This window comes from Corvus kubaryi, unplaced genomic scaffold (assembly GCF_017639235.1).
Source record: "Corvus kubaryi isolate FWS band 111438036 unplaced genomic scaffold, C.kubaryi_AGA036_p1.0 138, whole genome shotgun sequence".
Lineage (NCBI taxonomy): Eukaryota > Metazoa > Chordata > Aves > Passeriformes > Corvidae > Corvus > Corvus kubaryi.
In genome coordinates this window covers 10179552-10204946 of record NW_024580672.1, presented here as the reverse complement: position 1 = coordinate 10204946, position 25395 = coordinate 10179552, and the positions used below count along the sequence as shown (strand labels likewise).

Below are 25395 nucleotides of genomic sequence, written 5' to 3'. Positions count from 1 at the left end.
GAGGGTCGCCGCGGGGGCAACAGCAGCCACAGCGCTGCTCTGGCAGCTCGGCCGGCTGCATGTGCGCAGCGCGGTGACAGTGCTGGACGTGCAGATGGGCGGGTGCAGCAGCAGGGCTGGATTCCCCTGGCCCTTCGGGGCGGGCATGGGCACAGGTGGGCAAGGACCCAGCCCCCGCAGCCCTGGCCTGGGGAGGACCCCCTCGGGGGCAGCGCGGGGGCGGGAGAGGTACCGACTGGGGAGCCGGCTGGGACCTTCAGCTGCAATTAGCAGCGCCTCCTGCCAAGCCAGCTCAGCTAATGAGCGCACCGGGGAGCGTGTACGTGCAGCCGGCGGGAGCGCGGCCGGGGACCCGCTCCCGCTCCTGGCACCTCACCGGAGGGCCCCTTGCCTCCTCGGACTCGGAAACTGCGGGATCCGGAAACCTGGGGGGAGGGAAGGGGGCAACCCATTCCCCAGTGGGGAGGTGCTCGGAACAGGTCAGATAGACCTAGTGTGAGCCCAGGGCCCTCCCTCCTCCAGGACAGACAGTGATATTCTTTCCCATTGTGTTCTCCTCAGTGCCTTTGGGCAAAGCCAAGGAGGTAAAAAATCACCCGCAGCATCCAAGCATCTGATCACAGCACCATTGGGCACAGACCTTCGCACTGCTGTGATGCTTTCTCAAGGACGCCATCAATTCACAGGCAATATCATATTGTCTTCTACCACCACAGCTGAGCAGGCAGCCCCTGCTGTCGATTCACCCTTGATCCCTCTAGGACTTCCTTATCCTGCATATGAATCTTATATGCAGAAAAGAGCTTTAAGTGTCTACCAAACCCAGTATCTCACCGCCCATACTCTTCAGGGGAAGAGAAGCTCTTTAGGCCCCATGAGGAGCGACAGGAAATGGAAGTCTGGTTTTCAGCTTTGGCTTCTCTTTGGAGTTTGTGTTCCTCAAACCCTGCCTAGAACTATGCCCAAGTTTTTTCTCTGCATAGATATAACCTTACAGCATTGTACATTAAAGGAGCAGAAATCAATATCAGGGATGGATAAAAAAGTAGTGAGTGCCACGTGGAAGAGCACTGAAAAAGGTCTTTAACATTCTGTAAGAATATGAAGAGAAATCTCATGCCTGCCTGGGGTGAAATAAATGTATTGCTTCCCTCTGGACTGTTTCAGAGAGATATTAAGGAAAGAGAGATAGAGTATGTACGTTGCATGCCTGAAATGATCCTAGAGGTACTAAATGCCAGATCAGCATTTCGAAGGCACTGCCCTGTGAAGAGCGAGTATTGGTGCTGCTCCTGCCCTCCTTCCCTCCACTCCTTACTCCCACACATGTACAGGTTTAAGTGCAGGCAGGCAGACTGATGTACCTGCAAAAGGCTTTATTTGAAGGGCTCCTCTGACTATTATACAGCTGACTGCCCCAATCATTCAGGAAGAAAAAGCACTCCAACCATACATGAAAATGTTATCTCAAAAATAACAAGGCAGTAAAACACTTGAGCTCAGAGGGAGAGTGGACAGGCAATTCTGGCAACCAGGATGGGCACTCAAGCTGCCCTTCCATGAGTGAAGGACCTGGAGGGGCACACAATGACCAGGTCCCTTGCAAGATATCCACAAAGCCACAAAATACCGCTTAGCTCATGAGTCAGCTGTGTGTGGGAAGCCCAGCAGAGATGTGAGCATCTTCCTAATTTCACTGAGAAGCTTCAGTGCCCCTTGGCCACACTGCTGCCACCTGAGGCCATCCTCTTATTGAGCAAGCAGGCATCAGCAGCGGCAGAGGAGGAGAAGGTGCAAAGACTGCTCTGGGGAGCCCAGGCCTGGCTCCCAGCTCCCTGAGGAGCTGCCAGCTGGAGCTGTGATTGATGCCGCGGCGGTGCAGCCCTTCTCTCAGCAGGCAGCTGAGAGCTGCCTCACGCCCAGCCGGCGTTCGGAAACCTCTTTGTCATGGCAGCTAATGAGCAGATTGTATTTCACAGCGCCGCGGCCCCGCACAGGTACAGCCAGCGGCTTTTATCTTCCTGATAGCTCCCACGGGAAAAGAGCAGCAGCTATCCCGCGGAGCAGGTCACGGCCCGGTCTTGCTGGGCTTTATGGTGTTTGCAGCTTTTAAACCCTTTGTCGGTTTTCACCTGCCTGTGGCTCTTCTATAGCATAGGAGTGCAGAGAAAAGGGTCGTGGAAGCACCCGCCAGAGTTTGTGCAGGAAGAAACTGTGGTGGGATGTGGGATCAGTGCTGAAGCACATGGGAGAGTGAAGAAACAATCATGACAGCGATTGGCATCTAATGTATTGGGAGACTTATCTTTAAAACAACAGCAAAATCCAAGTTAAAGACTTCCATTGTGTTTAGCAGCCCGGGGTTTATTCCTCTAATTCCTTCCCTGGCTTTAATCTCGTTCTGAACTGCACTCCTTCTCCAGCCGCTCTGGGCCGCTGCCCCGCTGTGCCAAGAGAGCTGGCCATGGGCCACCCTCTGACCTGCTGTGCCACAGAGAGAGCTGGCCACAGCCACCTGCTGCCCTTGTGCAGCCAGCAGGCAGGAGCTGGCCTGCACCTGTCCAGCCAGGAGCAATCCAGGGGGCCCTGAAGCCCTGGGAGAGGGGGTGATGTGGCTTGGCCAGGGAAATTGGCTCTTCAGGAGAAAACCATCAAGTGCTAGCTGCAGGCTCAGGTTCATCTCAAACAAAGCTCAAAGCCCCCCAGGCTCTCCCCACCTGGGCCCCCAGAGCTGGCAGGTGTGCCTGCTGGAAGGCTGCATGTCGGAGCAGACCAAGGTGCTCCAGGAGATACCCAGAGCAGCGCAGGCAGTGGGCCTGCCCTCCTGCTCACTGGTTTGCTCTCTGGAGCCAGCCTGATGCTCAGGGATGCTGTTGCAGGGATGCTGTTTTCATCGCCTGAGTAGGTAGAGCTGACTGAGATGCAGCTCCCTCAGACTTTGCTCCCCTGCAGCCACCCTGAGATCCCGGCACAGCACCGAGGGCAGGCTCACAGTGTCAGGGTTGTGCACATCTCCGACAGGGATCCCCAGCCTGCTGGCAGTGTCTGCTGGGTCATGGACCAATCCCATCTAGGGGAGATGCAGAGCACCCAGCCGCTCTGCCAGGCTCTCTGCTTACAAGGCAGTGTATTTACTAAGCCCCAGAGGAAAAGGAAACCTGCTACTTCTAACAGGGTTTTTCATATGGTTTCCTTATCAGCCCCATGTGTTCTGGGAGTTCCCCTCTGCCCAGGTGTTTCTGAAGAGTGAGGGATTTTGTGGGGCACTGGTGAGGACCACTGCTCACGGTGAAGCTTTCACCTTGGTTTCTAGAGGTCTGAAATCAGGTGCTGAAGCTCCATCCTGGCTTCTCCATGGCCAGCTCAACACTAGCAATCCAGCTGATGCTCCATGCCATGCATGGTAATCCTGCCACATCCATCCCTCCGACTCGCCAGCCTGCCCTGGCACCCCTCAGTGGCACCAGCCTCCCTCCTGTGCTATGGACCCTGAGGCATTAGATGAAATTTCAGCTACAGAGGTATCACTCTCCCATCTGCCTCCAACATGTTGCACTTGACATGAACTAACATCTCCTATTAACACTCTAAGGAACAGATCTGGAAAATTCATTTTCCAGCAGAGTTCAGAGACGCCACAAGGAGAGAACCTCCCCAAATGTGCAAGGAGAAGGCAGCACCAGCACGACATCCCTGGGCAGACCTACCGGCAAGGGGTTGAAGTTCTGGTCCACCAGGTGGTTGTGGCCGTGGTCGAGGAAGGAATGCCGCACCACCACGTCGATGCCCTGGCTGGCCAGCAAGCCCAGCGTGTTCAGCCACCTGGGGACAGAGGGAACAGAGCTGGGGCACCATGGGGGGGGGGCTGGGGGAGCACCATGGGGGGCTGCCTGGTCCCAGTGGCACAGCTGCTCTCATGCATCTGACCTGATCCCTGCTTCAGCACCTGAGCTGAAGTCTCCAGAGGGTTTAGTGAGCTGGGCATTAACTGGCTCCCACTATCCCTGCCCCAGCAAGTCTGCATGTTTCTCCCCCTGCCCCAGCTGTGCCCAGCTTGCATGTCCCAAACCTGTGCCTGAGCCCCTGTGTGCACCCCAATATCTCAGCCCTCTGCCCAGAGCCTGGGGTGCTCCCCCAGCCTGCCAGCACTCTGCACTCTCTGTCTGAGCAGGGCAGACCAGACCTTTGCACTGGCCTGCCTTCTCACACTCCCTGGGTAAGATCTTCAACTCTCACAGCCTGCCACAGCCTTGGTAGCCCAGGCATGTCCCTGTGCTTCCCTGCAAAGCTTAGATAATCCTCCTCCATCTTTCATTATCACAGCCAGCTCTGAAGATCTGAAGTGGGGCTTTGCAGCAGGATGTCCAGGCCGTGGGGCTATGCCAGTGGACAAGCCCCAGGAGCCAGGAATGGTTGTAGCTTCAAAGGAGAGAAAATGGAAAGCAGAGCTGAGGAGGGGTAATAGGGATGAAATGGAGAAGTTAACAATACTCAGGCTACCAGGGAGTACTGAGGGGGTCTCTGGGCATGGAGCTTGCCCTCTCCCAGCTGCAGTGCCTTTGCAGCACCTCAGCCTGCAGAGCCCACGGAGGTGGCAGTGCCCTGGTGCTGGCAAGCCAGTGTCACTCACAGGAACCCAGCTGCATATGAATCGGAGAGGTTGTTCATGCCTCCAGCTGAGGTCGTGCCAACACCTTCCAGCCAGATCTTCTTCCCTGGTGTGTACGTGTTCACTACCTGCGTGAGAGACAAAAGTAACCAAAATTACCCTGGGGAACCTGTGATTCAAAGCCAAGGCATACATTTCCTGTCCCACACCCTGGAAAGACTTGTGGAGACTTTTGGTGATGGCGCTGCTGGACAGTCAGTGCCTGACTGGGCATGGCACGTCACTCTGTGTCTTTACCTTGGCCGGGTGGGGGGACACTATTCCTCACTCTTTCCTGCCACTGCCACATGTCCACTTGCATCTTCTGGAGCTGCTCCCAAATGTACTCTCATGTTCCCAGTCCCAGACCCTGCTCTTCCCCTTTGGTCTCCCCTTGCACTCCATCCCACAGACTGCACTCTCATGTTGCCTTAGCTCTCCCTACCCCCTTTCAAGGTGGCTGCCAGCCATGGAGAGCCCCTGAGCCCCAGTGGCTCTGCAGTGTGGGAGCACTGGGTCACATACTGGAGCCACATGGATTAAAGATGAGAAAGCAGTGGGATTCCTCCAGTCACAGATAGTCAGTCCCACAGCTGGGCAGGGGCTGCTTTGCCACCTGAAGGGTCTGTGGCACAGGTGGGACATGCAGGTCTGAGCATGCTGGCTCACCCCTTACAAGGCTTCAGCCAGCAGTGAACCTGTGAACAGACATCTGTGAGTGCCAGATGGGACAGGAGGGCTCAGATGGCCAGAGCTGCCCTCTCCCAGCCTGAGCAACCTTCGGCACCACACCCTATCTTCTCTCCTGCAATCCCACTTCTCCAGGCCGGGTGACAAGCTCCCACGACCAGATGTCTGCAAACCCAGCGGCCCCAGGAACGCTCTGCGCAGCCTGATGGATCCTGCCCCATTAGTGAGGAGCGCTGGAATGTGCTGGATGGACTGGGATCCCTCAAAGATATTAAATACGCCAGCTCTGGGCTGCCTCCCACTCACAGCCTGTGAGAGTCGACAACCCTGACTGAAGCCCCAGAGGTGTTGGCATCCTGCCTGTAATTATCTAAGCCCGCCACCTTCCCCGGTCGGAGAGGAAGCAATAAAACAGGGAAGTGGACAAGTCCAGCTGCTCTAATCAGCCCCGGCAGGATGCACGGACTCAGAGCCAAGCTGGAGGCCATTAGCACCCAGTGCTGTGCTTTTGCTCAGCCACACTGGCATTCCCAGGAGAGCCTTCCCCAGCCCTGCCCTGTCCGGGCCAAATTCTGGCCCATGGGTGCGAAGGTTCCCCTAAACTTCACCAAGGGCAGCTCCTTGCTGCTTCTGGTCTGGGAATGGATGGAGTCCCACTCCATTCCCAGCAGGCTCCAACCCGCAGCAGAGGTGGGACATGTGTCACCACTTTTGGCAGGGTATTATACCCCCAGTGGGGGCTGGGTCTCTTGCTTGTGACACAGTGATTCCACTGGCCACTGTGTCATGCCTCCCCCACAGCAGGAGTATCATCCACATACGTGGATGGCTCCCAGCTTGTGCCAGAGGGCTCAGCAAGCAGCTTCTCTCCTCCAGCTTTGCTGCACTGACCTTCTCATCCCCTTTCCCAGGGCCTCTTTGAGTTGTTTACTCATTCTATGGTTTCTCCCTGCAGGAATTACAAGTGAGACATTGTGGCGAGCGGTAAGAGTTGAAAACCTAGACAAGATGGATGGATGGACATCTCCTCCAATCCCTAAGGCCTTTTTCACTCACTAGGTGTTCCTTATTTCTTCCAGGACTGACAGCTGAGTGTGTCAGTCACAGCCCTGGCCGCTGTATCAGCCAAAGCAGGGGGACCCTGCAAAGCCCTTGTCGTGTAGGTCCCCCAGACCAGTGAGGAAAGGAGCACTCATGAGTCAGGCAGAGCCATGGACTCTGACACTGCAGGCCAGCAACAGCTTGGTTTTTTGACAGTCAAAACATGATCATCAGGGAAAAAGGAGAGTTGTTCATAATGGTCACGATTCTCCACTAGTGAGAATCACTCTGGGAATGCACCTGTCACTACTCTGCAAGCAACATTTCCAGGCACTGTGAGCAAGTGGGGCAAGATATGGCAGTAGAGTCCCCTCCTGAGCAGACACAGAACCAGCTGTGCTCAGGAGGGTTTGGTACCACCTGGCTGCTCACTCCTCTCCTTGTCCTGGGGAGCAAGTTCAGTTTCTCCCTCATTTCATGCTGCTCCCTTCAAGAATAGATGGATGGGAGACTCAAGCCAGTCTTTGCATGGGGTTTGTTCCTGCCCTGTGCATCCAGCCTGTGTCCCGGCACACCTGCACAGCCCATGCTGTTCTGCAGCCTGTGGCCACTTCCCTCAAAACCCGCCGCACATCCCACCCTGGGGCCAGGCTTTGTGCTGCCTGGTGTTTCACCCCATGCTTGGTGTTTCAGCCCTGAATGAGGGCTGGCTGCATTTTGGGGGGGAGCACAGGGCCCTGCAGCCACTCTCCCTCCCTACCCCACGCCAGCTCCCCTGCGAGTGTGGCGATGCTGAGCCCAGGCACTGCAGGCACGGTGCCCCCTCGCCCCTGCAGACCCTTTGCACTCGCTCACCTTCTGGATTTTCCTGATCTGGTCTGAGAGTGTGTCTAGCAGGCGTGTTTTCAGGAAGTCTGTCACTTTGGCCACTCGACCATCTATGTAGTAACTGGAAGGAAAATAAGAAGACAAGGTCAGAGAGCTGTGAGTGTCTCTGCCCCCAAACCACGTCCTCCTGTTCTGCTGCTGCCCCCTGCCAAGAAGCCTCCTTTGCTCTGGGGGAGTCCCTGCTTGCACCTTGTCCTATCCTGGCCTTCTGGCCATGCCTGTCTGGCAGATGCTTCAGTCTCCAAAACAGGATGTAAGGTGGACACACCCTGAACACTGAGCATCCTGCACTTCAGGAACCATGGGAAGTTTTGCAGTTTCTTAACTTTTGCTGGTGAACTCTGGGGGAAGAATTCCAAAGGCTGGGAACAAAATGCTGCCTGCAAAGGCTTTGCAGCACTCTTGCACAACCTGCACCTTCCTTGCTTGCTTTTCCAGCAAAATACACAGCTGAATCCTCCTGTCAAGAAATGTCATGGCTGTCACCAGCAGAGGAAGTCCTGCTCTCACAGAAATACCTTCTGGCCTATGAATGCCAGGGAGTGTTTCCCATAGAGGGGGCTGATTCCTGCTCTCCATGTGCTTGATTTTATAGAGTACAGCTACAGTGCTGCCCATAACCATGTGAATCATCTATCTTCAAGTGTGAGAGGAAGGCTCTGAAATGTCTCACTGCTGTCTCCTGGCTCCGGGACATTAGGTGAAGCATTCTGTCCTGACTGCACATACCCCATGTCTAGAGGTAATCCCAACCTGCTCCTCCTGAGGAAGAGTCTTGGGCTGGCACCTCTGCTCCATGCGAGGAGAAATGGCAGCCCATGCACATCTCCCAGAGGCTCCTGCCAGTCTTGCAGGGACCAGGATGCCTGCTGCAGCATGCACTGGCATACCCCTGGGCCAGCCCTTTTCCTGATTAATAGGTTTTGCAAGAGAAACTTTATGAACCTTGTCCTCCCAAATCTGCAGTGTGCATCAGCCACTCACCACAACAAGCCCCAGAGTATGACAGAGCCATGCTGGGGGGATGGAGGTTCCCAGGAGCTGCAGCAGCTCTGGCTGGGGCTGGTGGGGCTTAGTCATTGCCTCCCATCCCCCACTGGATCTACGCCCACTTGGATTTCACCAGAGTTACACAGACCCTCTCTGCAGACCTCAGTGCAGCTGTGGGTGCTGGGATGCATAATGGGCTGAAGACCTGGGCTCTGAAGAAAGGTGGATTCACCTTTCCAGCACTGCTTTCTCCATAACATGCATCTCATCTGCACCAGTGAGCAGCTGTAGCAGTTGTAGTGGCTGTTTCACTTGGGTGCTGGAATGCAGGAGCATCCCCAAAGGATGCCGTGGGCTAACTCAGCTCAGACAGAGCACCTGGCACATGTGCAACATGCACGAGTGCTTGGAGAGGATTTTTGTGTCTCACTGCTCCAAGTCACTAACTGTCCCAGAGCAGAATTCTATTACAGGCTCAACTTGCAAATGCATTACAGGAGAAGAACCTCCTCTGTCAACCCTCCCCCAGGCGTGCAGTCCCAGCTGTGTCCCCAGCGAAGCACGGGAACATGCCAGGCACCCCCCAACACTGTGTGACCTGGGCAAAGAGGCAAGAGGCATTTCTGTACATCCATGGTGGCTGGAAGGTGCTAAGGGCGGAGATAATCTCCAGGGAGAATTTAGGAAGTGTTCAAAATCATTCTGATCACTTACTATTGAACCACTGGCTGCTGGGAGGAGAGCAGGTCTGTGAGCAGCAGGCAGTGGTGGGGTTTACACAGATTACTTTTTAAGACAAAATTACAAAGCAATATTCTCTGGGGATGGCAGATGTTTGGATTTTAGCACTGCACTTAAAAACTGAACAGAAACAACTTTTTCAGACTGCTGTGGACTAAAATCTCCATCACCTGGGCCGAAAACTGGCTGAAAGACCATAAGAAAAGGTTGCATTCACAGGGAAAAGATGGAGTTAGATAAACCTCAATCTGTGTATGACCCCTCCAATGCATCAGAGTCTCTGTAGGGTTTAGCTTCTTGGCCAATACGGTCCCAGAGCCCAGGATAAACCCCTCAGAGAGCAAAGACAGGCTTGCACCTTGTCATCACCTCATTCAAGCACAAGGTGTGCTCTGACATGTAGGTCCACTGCCAAGGGGAGAGGACCAGGAGCAGACCCAGAGGAGGCTCTGCCATCCCAGAGATCACACGGAGGCAGCCTGGGAAGGTGCTGTTGTGCTCAGCACACCCGGGACCCTACAGGGAAGAGAAATACCCTGGGATATGTGCCATGGTCACATTGTTTGACACCTTCATTAACAACACAGTGAAACAGAGACTGGTAGAGCCATGAAGGGCAGAAATGAAGTATCAGTATTCCTGCTTCAGTGTCAAGAAATCCTGGTAGCATATTTCCTGGGGGTGTGAAGAGGGAAACACTTCAGCTTTGGGTGTGTAAGAAAAGCATGAAGAAGACAATTACAAGCTTCAGTAAAATGGGCAAGGATGTCTTGCAAATCTGCCTGGGAAGTTCTCAGTTGCCAACAGGTACTTTCATCCTCCTCAGACTAGGAAAAAGGGAAAATGGCACCAGTTGCACAAGTCTTGTGAGGAAGAGAGAGGAACTGAGCTCTGTGCTGATACCTGGCTGCTCAGGAATGGGTTCCCAGCTGTGGCATAAAGATGAGCTGAGAACAGTAGTGAGGCAGGGCTGAGCACAGCTGCCAGTCAGAAATGCTCTGTTCTTGAGCAAGCTGCAAGGCCAGGCTGCACACAGCTCCCCAGTTCCTCCCAGAGAAGGACAGTGCCAGGCACCAGAGCACTTGGGAGATTCTGGGGCTGGCTATGTGTCTCCATCCTCTCACCTCAAGGTCTTGTGTTGCATTTAAAAGGGTTTTCTGGAAAGATCCATGATTTGCTGCATGGGACCATAAGCATTGTCCCGTGTTTAATGAAGGCAGTGCACTGACTCCCGGGCAGCTGGTTTCATTTACCTCCTCCTTCATTTTAAAGAGCAACCTTTGCCCCTATTATCTGACCTCTTCTTCTGTTGTAGTTAATTGCATTAAAGCCCACTTCCCAAAGCTCAGGAATTTCCGGATCTACTTTGTTGCCTGCTGCTACAGGGAGAGTCTGCTTGGAATTAGGGCACCCGCCTGCCAGGGACACCGAGCAGGGCAGATCCCCATGGTCAGCATGACATCCTGCTGCCACTGCAGCTGGGAAACTGAGACACCTCGGCTGGCAGGTGGTCCTGATCCGTGAGCATCTTCCTGAGGAGAGGGCATCTGCAGCGCAGGACTTGGGGCAGCCACACTGCTTGTCATGGAGAGAGAGGCAGGATGCGACCTGCTCCTTCCAAAGGCCTGCAGGCACAGATGAGAGGTGCTGCCCAACTCCAGTCAAGTAATAATTGCACTGATGAAGAGTGATCAGGGGCTGCTCTCTGGCCCCAAAGGCGCAACTCACACCCATGCCTTTCTCTGTCCCCAGACAAGATGCATTTTTCCATCCCACCACCGGGAGCTATCCCTGGCCTGTGCCATCTCCCCAGCCTTGCCCTGGCCTTGCTTGGGAATGTGCTGGTGGCCAGGGCCGGGATGCTGCCAGAAACTGTTCCCTCCATCAGACAGTGAAGAGGATTGCAAGCCAGTGGGCAAAGCTGTGCCCTGACCAGGTTTGTGTACAGGTGCTGATGGGCCAGGGATTCCTTCCTGCAGCCCCTTCCTCCAGGCACAGCCTGTGAAGACACTGCACTCTGAGCACTTGCAGCAGGCTGATGTGAGCCCAAATATACACCCTTGTGGGTGTGCCCACGCTGGACAACTCTCTCCTGGCACCTCTGGGAAATCTGCCCTGTGCTACTGCTTGTGAGCATCTCCCCCTGCACACTCAACATGACTAGGCCAGAAGAGATGTCACCCAAACCCAGCCAGGCAAAAGCATTTTAAGCAACATCTCACACGTGCCTGTGTGTCTGGCACTTCTGATTTGCCACATAGGTCAAGTGACTTTCTATCTTGGAAGAAAAAGTGGCATTCTCCAAGAAGCCAGAGGGACAGACTGGTTTTGAAGGTGCAAACACTTACTTTCTCCATAAGTAGCAGGGATTTGTGTTTCAGAGGCAGCATTGCATAAGGATTTGTCCATTAAACATGACAGACTTGGAGCTGTGTGCAAGACTTTGAATGGGGAACCAGTTGTACAGACTGAGAGAGTATGCCCAGGGATGGAACTGGGCACAGCTGCAGGTTTAAGTGGGCAATGAATCTTCACCATGTGTGAGGACACCAGCACAGAGCAAAGAGATGGCTGTGGGGAGGATTCTGAGCAGTGGAGACCCACATCCAAAGGCTGACGGGGTCTGCATTTACTCATAACCAAACATAACAATCTAAATCGCCAGTGAAATGCCAAAACTCTTGGAGCCACTGTCACATCCTCCTTTAGAGGAAATTCCCTGAGCACTTTGAAGCCATTCACACATCCCTCTCCAGCAACACTTTACTTCTGAAGAGGAAAGCACACATGCTGAGTTATGTTATGTACGTAAGTGAAACCATACTCAGCTGAGTGAGTGAGGCTCATTGGTGAGCTGCTTATTTCTACTCAGTGTCACTTTTCTATCAATTATATTTCAAGATATATTCTGTTTTCACACAAAGAATAGGACTCCTTGCAATATATTCCCTTCTCAGTTCCCTTTCTGGATTGAGCACAGACTTTTCAAAGGAATAACAGATTTGACAAATTTATAACCAATATCCCAGGAGAACGTTAGGGTTTGGAACAAAAATACTCATACTTGAAATTAGACAGCAGTTTAGTTTCCTGCTAATAATTTTCTTCTTGGATACAAAGGAACTTGTTTTGTTTTGTTTTGCTGTTTGGAGCAGAGGAATGAGACACTGTTTTGACATTTATTCATAAACAGTACAGAAGCCCAGCTCAGAGCTGTGGCCATTGCCAGTCCTCACAATCACATACGGGTGCTATCTCCAGAGCTGCAAACCCTGGCTGCGGGAGAAGCAGGAACACTGCAGTGGAAATGGGTCAGCAGGCAGCAGCTCAGCTCTGCTGACTCTTGTGGAGAGCTGCACCAGCCTCCCAAACCACAGGTTGCTGCTTCAGCACCAGACCTGATAAGCACTTCACACTGATCCTATAAGAAAAGGTTTCAAAGCAGCCATGCAGGCAGATTCCCTGCACACCAGATGAAACTCCACATCTGAAGCCTGGAAATTTGTTCCTTCAACTCATCCAAGGGCTTGGCCCAGTGATCAAGCCCTGCTGCAGAAAGCAAATTCCTGGACTAAGTAAATGCGATCAGCACATCGTGTAATCATGAAAAGCAAACTCCCAGATGGGACATAGATCATCATTGCACAGCATGAGCCTGTAAGTAACACAAATCCTGCTCCAATTGCTCTGCTACCCCACTGTCCCCATTGCATCAAGCTGCTGCTGCCTGGCAGGGAAGCCCAAGGAGCTAAACACCCAGGCAAGCACACTGAGACAAGCCAAGCTCCAAGAATGGGACTCACAGGTTGCTGGCCATGCCTGGTGCTATAAACCCCTCTGAGGTGCCTGCAGTTGCTTCTGCAGAAGCCTCCAAGGTTAACACACTGACACAGAGACCATGGGGGCACTTGCAAGAAAACCTTGTACGTTAAACCCCATTGAGCTCTACTCAGGAGCAGGTCTCCAAATGGCCAAGTGATGGATTTACAAGCCCCACTACTGCACTTCAGCAAAGCAGCCTGAGCACCCCATGAAGGGTCACTGTGAAGAATCAGCTTGGGAACAAGTCTTGTGGGCAGCACACACAAGCACACGCTGGACCTGAGACCCTGGCTCCCATGCTCAGGCCAGTGTCCTGCACAGGAAGTTTAACCCAGCATGACAGCAAATCCACTTTATCTGAGAACCGTGTGGGCTCATCATAGTTTTTTCCCTCCAGTGAATACCTGTCTCTGAAATGTGTCCTTTCTGTGGCAGGAGAGAGTCCTCCCCACAAACCCTATTGCTATCAGTTTTGGTGGTCACTGCTGTGCTTGTACGGTGCCTCACCTTTGCACTGGCATTTGCACTCCCACTGCAGAGAGCCACAGACTGCCAGGGACCCTACCTCTGGCCACAGCATGCAAACTGGGGCAGGTGGAAATAAGAGGAGGAGAAATATATTTATGGATTTTCCCTCAAATAAGAAAACCCCTCCCTCCACACAGTGCTTGTTACACTCAGTGCTACAGCTCAGAGCTTCCTTTGCTCTTCTGAAATGCAGCATTTGTGGGACCAGGAGAAAAAGCAGGTAACAGCACCTCTCTCAGCTTCAGCTGGGACAGGATCTTGGATGTTCATCCCCTTTCAACTGATATCTGCTCCTGGGGCTCCACCTGCATGTAGGACACAGCGGAGTGTCTGTGGACACCCTTACAAAACAGAGTGGAGGCTGGGGCATTACGCATTTACCTTTGGACTAAGCTTCCTCTCCCTTGTCTGGATGAACCAGTTTAGATTCAGGCCAGTGGGCATGAGGAGACAGTGATTGGGATGAAAGGAAAAGGGCTTTCAGATTGTCCCATACACTGTAACACGTGGCTTTTGCCTCCCTGTTGTCCCTACCCAGGCCACCCCCAGAGCTGCCTGTCCTCCCAGCTGCCTCTGGAGACTCAGCAGTCCAGTGCAGGGCTCTGTTTCCAGCAATGTGGCAGGCCAGGCATGCAGGCAGTGGTATTTTTATCCTGTGCTTCAGCTGCAGAGGTAAAGGTTATTACATCCACTCCTGTAATTGTTTGAGAGGCTCGAGAGAGAAGGGCAGAGCCTCCTTCACCTGTTTATATGCAGCAGGACAGAGGAGGTGGCTGTAGCACGTGCCCCTTTGACACCCAGAGAGCACATCAGCTCTGTTCCCAGTGTCTGTGATCACTGCACTGAGGGCTGGAAAATAGAAGGAATGGTGAATACCTACTGTTGCCAGGTAACAGCATCCACTGTGCCGCCGGCCACTTTCAGGAACCTATGGGAAACAGAGGAAGAAACCAGATAAGCCCAGTGTTGTCACAGGGGAAATCCTAAAACAACCAATGCTCATCCTACATCGTGAGATACCAAAGGTGGCCATTGTGCCCACAAATACATCCTAATGAAGCCTTTGTGTCCTTAAATAGAAGGAATAAATTCTACTTAATCCGAATGCTTGTAGCAAGCACAGCTGAGGACAACGAAGTGAACCCCAACCAGCAGCAGAGCTCTGGGCATCATTTTGGGGCAGGTAGGGAGGGCTTTCAGAGCACAACAGCATTTCAGGAACAAGATCTTGAGGTAGGTACTAAATTCTGTGACTTTAACAACTCCAAATAGCAATTAAAGAACATGTTTTAAATGTCCATCTTAAAAGGAGATAGTTCTTATCCCACAATATGTATTTAACCTGAGGAACTCTTTGCCTGGATTCAAGCAAGGATTGGAAAATGGAAGAAAATGGGAAAAAAACCCCAGCAAAACTATTAGATGCAAAAATGCCACCTCCTGCTCAGGAAGCTCCTGAGCCTTGGAGGAAGCGAGCAAAAGCTGGACCAATACTGCTAAGTGCTTATCTTTTTTTGCCCCTTTCTTTGGCATTAGCTACTAGCAAACTGATGGCATTCTGACCTGGATGCACTTTTGGTTTATTCCATTCCTGTGCCTAACCACAGCAGTTCCATGGACAAGGTTACAGTCAGTTATATACAGGTATTATCCTCCTGATGGCTTCTGACCTGACTAAGAAAATATCTCTTCCAGACAGCTCCTGTTTGAGTCAGACTTGAGGCTACACAGGTCTACCTGCTCACACTGCCAGTCCCAAAACCAAAACAATTCCTAATCTTGGGCCCCATATGCAACCAACACAGGAGGAGCTGGTAGCTGCAGGGGTCTCTCCCTGGTTCCCCAGCCCAGCAATCCAAACTGCACCTTGGAAAACTGCAGCTCCCACGAGGAAGCCCAAGTAGTTCTTATATTCTTATGTTTAGGGGCACAGATGTGGAAACACAGAAAGGCACACTCCAACTGGACAGGCACGTTGTCTGTGCAGGAGTGCAACGTGCACTGAGTGGCTGATGCATTTTGGAAGTGATATGCACACACATGACAGGAGACATTTGCTTGAGCTCATCAATATGCTGAGAAAGGAAACAACGCTGTATTTTCTTGGGCTGCTTTTGATGCACAAGGATCCCGAGAACAGAGCAGGAATGTCACAGCTGTCCTGACTCCACACGGGGCTGAGTGGTGCTGGGTCCAGCGACCCCAACGAGAGCCCCATGACTGAGGGTAGGGAAGGGGAAGGTTTGTGAGGACAGACCATGAGACTATTTGTCGTGGCAGGGATGAGCAGCAGCTTTCCGGCACACGAGCCTCCAATCAGGTCTGAAACAAGAGCAGCAAGCTTCGGGCTAAATATAGCTCGGAAATGATCATTCTGATTTTAAATTAATGACGATGGTCAATTATAGACTGGGACAAAAGGGCAGCTGGACCCTGTGGAGCATAAGAGGATGCTGGCAAAGGCAGCAATAATAAATCCCTGCAGACAGAGAGGGAAGAGATACAATTAGAAATGGAAAAACAATAACATGCTGTGAACTCCTGTAGCACTGATGCATCCCCGATTCTGCTGCCCAGCAGTGCTGTGAGCTCAGCTCCCAGGCTCTGCAAAAGATGTAAAAGCCTTTCTGAAATGCTTTTACATCTCTCTTGAGGATCAGGCCTGGAAAACCAGTGGCAGTGTGATGGCTGGGGACAGTTCCTCCCCAGCTGAGCAGGGGGAGGATATCAGCTGGGCCAGCCCTAGTGCAGCCATAGGGAGTGGTGTGAGCTCCCCACAACTCACACTGGTCACCTGGCAAAAAGAAGATTTTGCAAATATTGCTGAGGAGACGTTGCTGTTGTATAAAACTGAGTGTGCAGACATGTCAAAAGAGTCAAAAAACCCAGTTCCCAGGTTTAAAATTCTCTGTACAGGGGCTGCTGCCTAAAATGTAATGCACAAAGTGTGTAGGAGTGAACTAATGAACTCTAAACTGAAATTACAAACACAATCTGTATTGGATTTGAAGATCAATATGTTGCAATTGGATTTGAAAATTAGCCCAACTTGTTTTCTGACCTCAAATGCTTTACATTCTGGCTGAAAATAAACCATCCTGGACTTCATTAAATCACCTCTTCAGGCTCAGCTTGGCACTCTCCCTTCACAGACCAAAACCATGAGCAGACCAAGCTTAGAGGAAGAAGGTCTCTGGTTTTCCTTGCCATTTCCATAGGACCTACAACACCATTGAAGACACACCTTCTACAGTGATGTTTGAGCAGGGACTGGAAAGCAAAGCAAGTCCTCATTATAACCTCCTGGAGCAGCAGAAGCAGGACATCCATATGTCCCATCTCCCCCATCTCTAGGAAGCTACTTGGCCTCTTGTTAAAAATTCCTGAGCAACTGTTCTAGGGCACAGGCATCACTCAGACAGCACAGTGCAGACCAAAAACAGGACAGAAAAGCCCTGGCCTGCTTAGTGTTCCTCTTCTGCCTCTATAATATAAAATAAATCAGTTAGTTCTGGTAATATTAAAATTTTATGATAAAATATACATATCTAGCTCAAATTTTCTTTTCCATGTCTGTTTTTCTTTCTGTTTTCTTCCTTTTTCCTTTTGTTGAGATTTTTGCAGGATGAAGTTCCTGATAGTTCTTCAAGTCCTGCCTTTAGAGGTGGAGTTGTTCCTGGAGCACCCCAGATGTCTTGGGCATCTTTGGTCTATACACTCCAAAGGGCACCTAGAGCAGCTCAGCAGCCAGCAAGTGGTACTGCAGGAGCAAGAGATGAAAACCTAGGGGAGGTGGAGATGCAGTAATGCACAGGTATCCAAATATCCTCATTTAAGGAATAGGGATTTAACTAATCCCTTTATTCCTGTAGCACTTGTGCTGCTCCATCCACAGATTTCGAGGCCACTGAAGATCCATACAGTCAAGACGACCAGTGGTGACACATTTTCATTTGGGATTTCCTGGGCTGCGCAATGTCCATGTGCGCAGCACGGCGCAGGCACAGCGAGCCAGACGCTTCCGGGAGAGCTCAGCTCCCTGCACATGTGCTGCACAGATGGGCTGGGCTGGCACAGTAAATCTGCCATTTTCCTACACACCGGGGTCTCTCTGTGAGCACCAATGGACCCTGCAGCGCATGTGCAATAAATCCCTCCCAGGAGCAGTGGGGCAAGCTCAGCCCGTGCTGTGCAGGCTGTAGGGGCAAATGCTGGAGCATTGCCCCATAATTCAGAAGGGTGGCAGCCCCAAGGCCTGCCCATGTAGTACCCCTGGCTGGATTTCCACATATCATAAACCTGGGCACGTGTTAAAATCCTCAAGAAAAGTCCTCAAAATCTTCTGGGACAGCATTTCTAGGTGGGAAGGCAGAACACAGCAGAGACATGTGGAGGAATAGGAACCTTGAGTACGGAGTTTGTGATACTGAGGATGAGACAAAGTCACTGAGCTTGATAAGGACATCTAAGTGACAGAGGGTAGGTTTATATTAGATATTAGCAAGCAGTTCTTCACTGTGAGGGTGATAAGGCACAGGAGCAGGCTGACCAAAGCAGCTGTGGATGCCCCATCCCTGGAAGTGTTCAAGGACAGGTTGGATGGGGTCGTGGGTAACCTGGTCTACCGAAAGGTGTCCCTGCCCATGGCAGGGGGGTTGGAACTGGGTGATCTCTAAGTTCCCTTTCAACCCAGCCCATCCCATTATTCTGTGATATGTCCATTTTCTTACCCTTGCAGCCGGGCCTGTGCCAGCATCCCATGCCAGCATTGCTACCTGTGGGGCCCTGCGTTGAGCTAGAACTGAAAAAAATGTAATTCAGTATTGCTCAGTGGCTCAAACAGTTCACAGCTCTGTCCCAGAAATGGTAATGCCAGCGGAAGGTGGGGCTCACCTCACAGGTCATGAATGAGCTGGGGGGGCGTGGAGCAGGAGGGCTGCAACACCTCAGGATGGTACTGATACCCAAACTCTGTACTGTGACACCATGGGTCAAATCTGACCTCTTCCAGAGCATCTCCCATAACCACATCTCCCAGGACCATGACTTTCACTTTAGTGTCGGCAGATCTCTGAAATACATCTCCTGTCCTGATTCACTGCTTGTCATTCATGGAGCACCTACTGCAACCTTAAGTAAATTGCTCCCATGGTTAATTAGCCTCCAAGTACGTTATTTCTCATCTGAATGTGTCTGGTTTCAGCTTCCAGCCACTGGAATTTCTTAGGCTTATTCCTGATACATTAAAGAGACATCCACATTTGGAAATCTCTTTCCCATGCAGGTAATTTCAGATTGTCATCCTTTAAATTAAAAAAAAAAAAAAAAAAAAAGGCGATGCTGTAACAAAGAATGCAGCTGCACAAAGAAACAAGTTGTTATTTCAGAGCTGCCCAGCTGGTTTAGCATCTGACTGACTCCCGAGTGCTGGACTTGACAAACATGGGTTATTTCATCTGCTACTCCCTGAAAAACTACAAAACAGAGTCCCCACCCTGCACAAGCCCCAAATGTAGGAACAAGACTGGCCTGCCTGTGGTCGTGGTGGTGCCCTGGCGGATCCCTAGAGCAGGGAGGCAGATCTCTGCCCCAACAGTGATGGGTAGAAAAAACTTCATCTTGTGTCTCAGCTGGCTGGTGAGGGGCACTAAGGCACAGGCTTCACCTATTGACTTCTTCAGGTTCCAGCAGCACAGAGGGGCACTAAGGCACAGGCTTCACTTACTGACTTCTTCAGGTTCTGCAGCAGCAGAAACAGGTACTAGACCCCACCAATGCCACATGCTGCAAAGCCTTTATCCTGAAGTGCTGTATTTCAGACAGGATTTTCATTCTGGGGAGCAGAGTCTGGTGTGAACTAGGTATAAATCTGCTGATATATTGTATTCTCCACCTGCTTAGCATCACCTTTCTTCAACCAACCTGATCTGTGGCAGGGCTGCACAAGCCTTCCAGAAAAGAGGGCTTTATGTCCTTGGGGGAACTCAAGGAATTAGGAGACAGGGACTCACCTACCTCTAGCCTCCACAACATGCTGTGACAATTTCTTACACAATGCCATTGCATACCACGTGAATAACCTTCCTCCTTCTTTCCAAAGCTTCCTTCCAAACTTCTTTCTGCACCATGGATAAACCACCCCATTCACAGGCTCTTGGGCCTTGGTAACATTTCCTCTGAGCTGCCTCTCTTCTGAGCTGAAGAGCCTGTTTAATCTCTTCTCATGTGAAGAAATTACATACTATGCACATCCTCAGCTCCTCTCCCTGTAACTTCCTGGTTCTATTACATCTTTTCTGAGGGGAAATGACTAAGATTCTAGATAGTAATCAGAATGAAGGTACAAGGTGTACTTATACAGTGCCATAATCTCATCTATGTCTTTTCTTACCCATTTTGTTCTTCCTATATGGGTGACTGTGATTCTGGCATTTCAGAAATCAAATTAAGTTTCAGAAGTAACAACTATATTAACTCTTTCCTCCTACAAGAGCAGCAGCTAAATCTTTTGCTTATATCTCAGCTCCTTGACCCTGCTGTACAACCAACTGCAAAATGAGTCATCACATCCTTCGCACCTCATTTCAACATATTTATGAATTGAGTCACTCATAAGTTCAATGCTACCAGAGCTTGAGTTCATGCTGCAGTGACCCCCTCCTCCCTTTGTATCATTAATTTAAAGTTCCTTGTCTTGTGGCTTGAATTTTTGCACAAAATTCTTGCTCTGGATCTCTTGAGTGTCCTGGTACAGTGTGTGCCACCAGCCTTGTGGTAGCTTGTGTAATACAATATGGCAAGGATATACTTTTTTTAAAGAAAGTCAAATAGCCAAAACAGCTTCTAAAAATGCAGTGTTTACAAGTCCCCTGTGTCAAATATGGCAGAAGTCCTTGTCAGCAAGAGGACGGGAAAAATGCCTACATTCATTCCTAAAATTCATCCAGAGTCCTTCCCTTTGCCAGATACCATCTACTCCAGTTACTTATTTCTCCTTCTTATTTGAATTTAAACAAACAAGCCCTGTCCATACACTGTCTTTGGCTGCTATTTGGATAAAAACCAATGCTTGAACTGACTGAGGTGTGCTGACCTGCACAGACAGACACAGCCCTCTCCATCCTCCTGATGGCAGAGACATAAGGCAAGGGCAGATATCATCAAAACGCTACCAAAGTCTCTCCTATTTTTAGCACCTTGATTTTGCTTTGGTGGAACCCCAGTGTTCAACTTGTGCCATTTCATGAGCTTTAAGCTAACAATTCTCTCTACCAGATTAGTGTTAAAAACCTCGGCTCGGGGTTGATTTGTGGGTGAAAGGAGCAGGGCTAAAGAGTGAGTCAGGTATTAACCTGACCCCTACTTGGCTGCCCACAAATAACTAAGACATGCCCCCTCCCAATCCTGGTTGGGATCCACAGCTTATATCCACAGCTGGCAGGGAGGAAGGGCTTCGCCACCACTGGCAAAAGTGCTTCTCCAGCTTTATAGGCTCCATTCAGAGCGCTGTGGAATGACATCACCAAAAGGAGACACGGAGAACCAGGCGGGTGGTTAAGTCTCCACAGGCATTACAAACCAGGAGCAAGAGGCAGTAAAATCATGAAGGATGAGAAACTCTCGTGCCTTGCAAGGGAAAGACTGACAACTGGAAGCCTCCTCACCTACTTCTGCCATGTGGCTGGCAGTGCTGTGGCTCTGTGACCAGAGGATGGATGCACAATGGTGATTCAGTGGCAAAGAGGGGCCAAGGAGGCTGGAAAGAGGGCAGAGAAAAAGCCAAGGAGGCACAAGACCTGGTGACTTTGAGATCTGTGGGATGAGGAATAGGGAAAGAATGTAGCTCCAGACAAGATTTTCACTTCTCTGGTGACTCAGCAGTCTCAGGACCTAAACTGGCCACAGAGCATCAACAACAGGCAGTCTAGCATGGGCAAAAGTGCCTCCAGCCCTTACCCTGCTGCATTGCTGCAGCTCCTGCCATGGTGGAGGTAACACACTGAAGCTTGTGAGTGTCCAGTGGCAAAAACTGGGCTACACCAGCTGAGGAGCAGTGGGTCATGAGAGCCCAGAGCCAAATCCATGCAGACATGCCAGCCTAAGTTTTGTACCACATGTTCTGAGCTTTAACATGTTTTAGCATCTCTCCTGCCTGATAGCTTTCCCTCGTGTTTCTTTTCTTCCAGCACCAAATGCAGCCATGCATTAACCTTTGTGTCAGATTCCTGATCTGCTGTTAAAATCTATGTTAATTCCTTAGAATCCCGTATTTTTTTTTTTCCCTGAGCAAATTCTGAGCAGGTCTGGGATTCCTGTACCCGCAGACGCAGTAGGTAGCTAACATGGTCTGCTCTGCAACAGCTCAGGCTGCATGAATGGTCTAATTAACACCTCATCAAACTCAACTGTTGGCTGTGTCTGGAGACATTCTCTCTTGCACCTGTGCATCCACGAGACAGCATTTGTAGCCTCCTGCACAGCAGGCCCAGCCCTTGGAGCAGCGCTCCACTGCAGAACCTGTCCTTGCAGAGCGTTCCGGCTCCAGGCCCTGCCGGCCCAGAGTGACACCGATGGGTGTGGCTGCTCTGAGCTCTTGCTCCGTGCAGGGTGTTGGAGGAGCTCAGGGGCAATAACTCAGCGCTGAAGGGTGTGCGAAGCCCAGGCTTCTGTGCTTTAGGCTCTCCTCCCCTCACTATATCCCATCTCCACCACTGGGAAGTGCACAGCTGTCACCCAGCACAGCTCGGTGTCACCTGCCTAAGGACAGCCTCGGCAGTGGACAGCGTGCACACCCTCCTATATGCTGCAAACCTTTGGGTGCCCAAACTGCCCATTGCTGTAGCAGACCCCAGAGAGAGGTGGCACCTCAGGAAGGGTTCAGTCCCACCCTGTCCTGGAGGACAGGCATAGGGATTTAGTCAGAAGAGCCCTGGAGGTGTCCATCTCCACCACTGATTCAGACAGAGCCTGATGTTCAGCAGATACAAATGCCCAGCTCATGCTGACACTGCCATTATTTCAGGACAAAATTTTAACACAAAGAGTAAGTTTTGCTTAGTTGCTTAAGATAGCAGCTAAAAATGGTCTACAATGTTTGGAACACAGAGCATGGAACAGGAAAATGTTATTCTAGTTAATATTTCACAGTGAGACTTTTCTCTGAGTGTTTTGGGACCTCAGGTATCTCCAGAGGCTTTCCCTGGAGGACATTTCCCTGGGCTTCTCTGAGGTCTCCTCTCCCATTTCAGCTCATTTCCATTACTTCCCTCACCAAAACTCACTTCCTCACTTTGGTAACAAGGCAATGCTTGCCTGGCAGACAAATCCACCCATCTCTCTTCGGGGGTGTCACCTCAGCCCTCCAGCCTTAGTTAACTCTTGCTGCATAATCTTCCACTTGAAATATCTCCTCCCACCTGGTTGACTTCTGCTGTTCAGCACATTTTTTTTAAAAGAAGAGAAAAATTGCAGATTTCACATCATCAGGACTATGAGCTGCACACACTTCAGTCAGGAGCCTTCATCCTACTGTGAACACTACGTAGACCACTCATGGTCTAGCAAGGCAGATGGCAGATTTGAGAGAATCTTCCTAAATTCCCTCTCCTCTCTGCTGTTTGCTGACTGTGTGTGGCTCATTCAGGACCCTGAGAGGCATGTCCTGGCTGTGACAGCACCAGGCACATGCTGAGCCACATCCCGCTGACCAGTTCTGGATGCTGCAGAAGAAAGAGCTCTTGGTAGCACTAACCCACATATTGAAGAGACCTTGGGGAGCTACTGGGAATAAAGCTCACGCTGTCAAAGAGCTTAGGCACAGGGGTTTGTTTGTTTATCCTTTTGCAACTCCATGTCCAAATACTGCAAATGAGCGTTAAACCCTTTGTCTTTGTGTAATCAGACTTATCCCTCCTCTTTACGCCCTGCCTGGTAATAATGGGGTCTTTATGTGGAAAGACAAGCAGCTCTTTTCCCACAGGACCTTGCGGGCTGTATGGCCATGCAGGCATGTGCTGCTTGCCGTGAGCTGCAGACACCAGGATTTGGAGTGCAGGACACAAGGTTTCTCCACGGGAGAGACAAAACACGTTGAGCACCCATGTAACAGAGTCATCCTGAAAGGCAGGGATGGCAGCAGAGAAAAGCACATGCAGCTTGCAGAGCAGGCATGCCCATCACAGCTTTTCCACGGCAGTTGGGGGTTTATGGACAACCCCCACTATCCCGTCACCAGGGCTGCAGCTCTTACATACCTTCCCTTTCATTTGAGATGGAGTGTCTGCCATTATCTCCACCAGACTGTACACTACAGCCTTGCTCCCAGGCTTGCCGTCAGTCAAAACACAGCCCAGAAACATTTAGCTGCTGGACCACCCTGGCCGTGCGACTTGGCTCTTCCGACCCCTCTTCTCTGGGACCCGGCTGCGGTGCACGAAGGGCAAACACAGCAGTAGGACTTCCCTTTCTCTAATAGCTTCTTGGCTCTCATCCCCATTGTTTTCCTTACTCAGCCCGCTCCTCCCGGCGCTAATAGATTTCCTGCTGATCAAGGCTACTACAACATTTTGTAACTCCCCCTGCGCCGCTCTCACGCGCGGCACTGAACGCGGGGCTCCGTCAGGCGATGCTCTCACGTGGCATCGGTGGCAGCTGTGGTGTGGGCACAGGGGCTGTTCCCCCACTTTGGTCAGTGGGAGGGATGCTGGCGTCGCAGATGGTTCAACCAGCTTTATGGTCTCTTTGTGCTGCTGCAGCAGAGCTGAGAATCTGGCCCTGGCTCCCTCCCCGCCTCGCTGGGGACTGCATCAGTGTGCTGTTTATTGTTTCTGCCAGATCATTCCTGCAGATGTTAATGAATGCTAGACCCAGCTTTGCTCCCAGCAGAGTCCCTTCCACACCTCCCCCTGCCCAGCCTTCTGCACTGGAGTTTCTGTTTACAGTCCTGCAGGGAATTTCCCTTCTGCAGCATGGTCTTCGAGCTGCACAGTCCCAACTCCTGCTGCCAGCAGGCTCCCACACCTCCCTGATTCCTGTAGCTGTCCAGTGTCACCTCCAGGTGTCTGCATCCCTCTCTGTCACCATTCCTTCTCCACCTCTGGCCCTCCCAAACTAGAGACATGCCAGTTCCCCTAGGAGGGAGAAGAGAGCTTGGCTAGTGAAGAAAGTTGCTATAGGTTCTTCCTCTGCACAGATGGAGAAAGCACAGGGAGAAGAAGTCACCAAATAGGAAGAGCAAAGCAATTTGTCCAGGAGGACCCAGAGATAATAACGTCCGCACTGGTAAGTGGTGCCAGGACCCACATCCTGATCCTGCAGCCCAGGGGCATGCAGCAGCCTGCATCCACACCACTGCATTGTGTTAACATCCCAACAAGGTGGACACCTCAGTCTGCCTGTAATTGGGAAACATTGGAAATTCTTGGGACAGTGTTAGTCAGTCCATCCCCAAATCCCACCAGGGACCTCTGCAGAACTTTAGCAGTACAGATGACCATGTCCCAAAGCCTCTGGTACTGTGGTGGCCCAGCCACACAGAGCCTCACCATCCTGGGGGCTGTTGGACATTGGAAGCCAAAGAAAAAAACCTTCCTGCTGCAAAGGCCATTGGTGCCAGGAGGGGTTTCTGAGCTCTTTTTCATCAAAGCAACATAACCTACCCTTCTAGGAAACCAATGACATTCTTTCTGGGCCTTCCAATGTTTGGCCCATAGAGGTGTGCTCTGGAATAAGTGCGGATAAGCTGCAGCAGGCTTCTCAGTTGAGTGTAGTCCTTTCCCAGCTGGCTGCCATTCACCGAGCGGCCGATCAGTGTCCGATAGTTATTGGGCTCTGAGAAAATAAAAACAGACAAGCAAAACTTGACAGCTCTGCTTCCTCCTCTGCACTTCCAGACAGACACACAGCTCACCCTGTCACACAGCTCGAGCTCTGCAGAGGACGTAGGCAGCTCTGAAGAGCAAGAGAAGGAGCCTTTGAGAAGTGGATGACAGCCACTGCCTGCTCTCCTGTGCCCCTTTTGCTGTGTGCGGGATGAAGAACCTGTACCT

General features: G+C 51.3%; 1 protein-coding gene across 1 annotated transcript in view; it reads right to left on the bottom strand.

Moving 5' to 3' along the window:
- The window catches only part of HPSE2 (heparanase 2 (inactive)), a 107538-nt gene that overhangs the window by 9090 nt on the left and 73053 nt on the right, over positions 1-25395 (bottom strand). Inside the window, exons 5-9 of the mRNA XM_042018505.1 lie at positions 25006-25177; positions 14229-14276; positions 7235-7328; positions 4631-4737; positions 3708-3822 (exon numbers count right to left, since the gene is read on the bottom strand). Coding sequence (XP_041874439.1) covers positions 3708-3822; positions 4631-4737; positions 7235-7328; positions 14229-14276; positions 25006-25177 — 536 coding nt within the window. The remainder of the gene's footprint in view (positions 1-3707; positions 3823-4630; positions 4738-7234; positions 7329-14228; positions 14277-25005; positions 25178-25395) is intronic.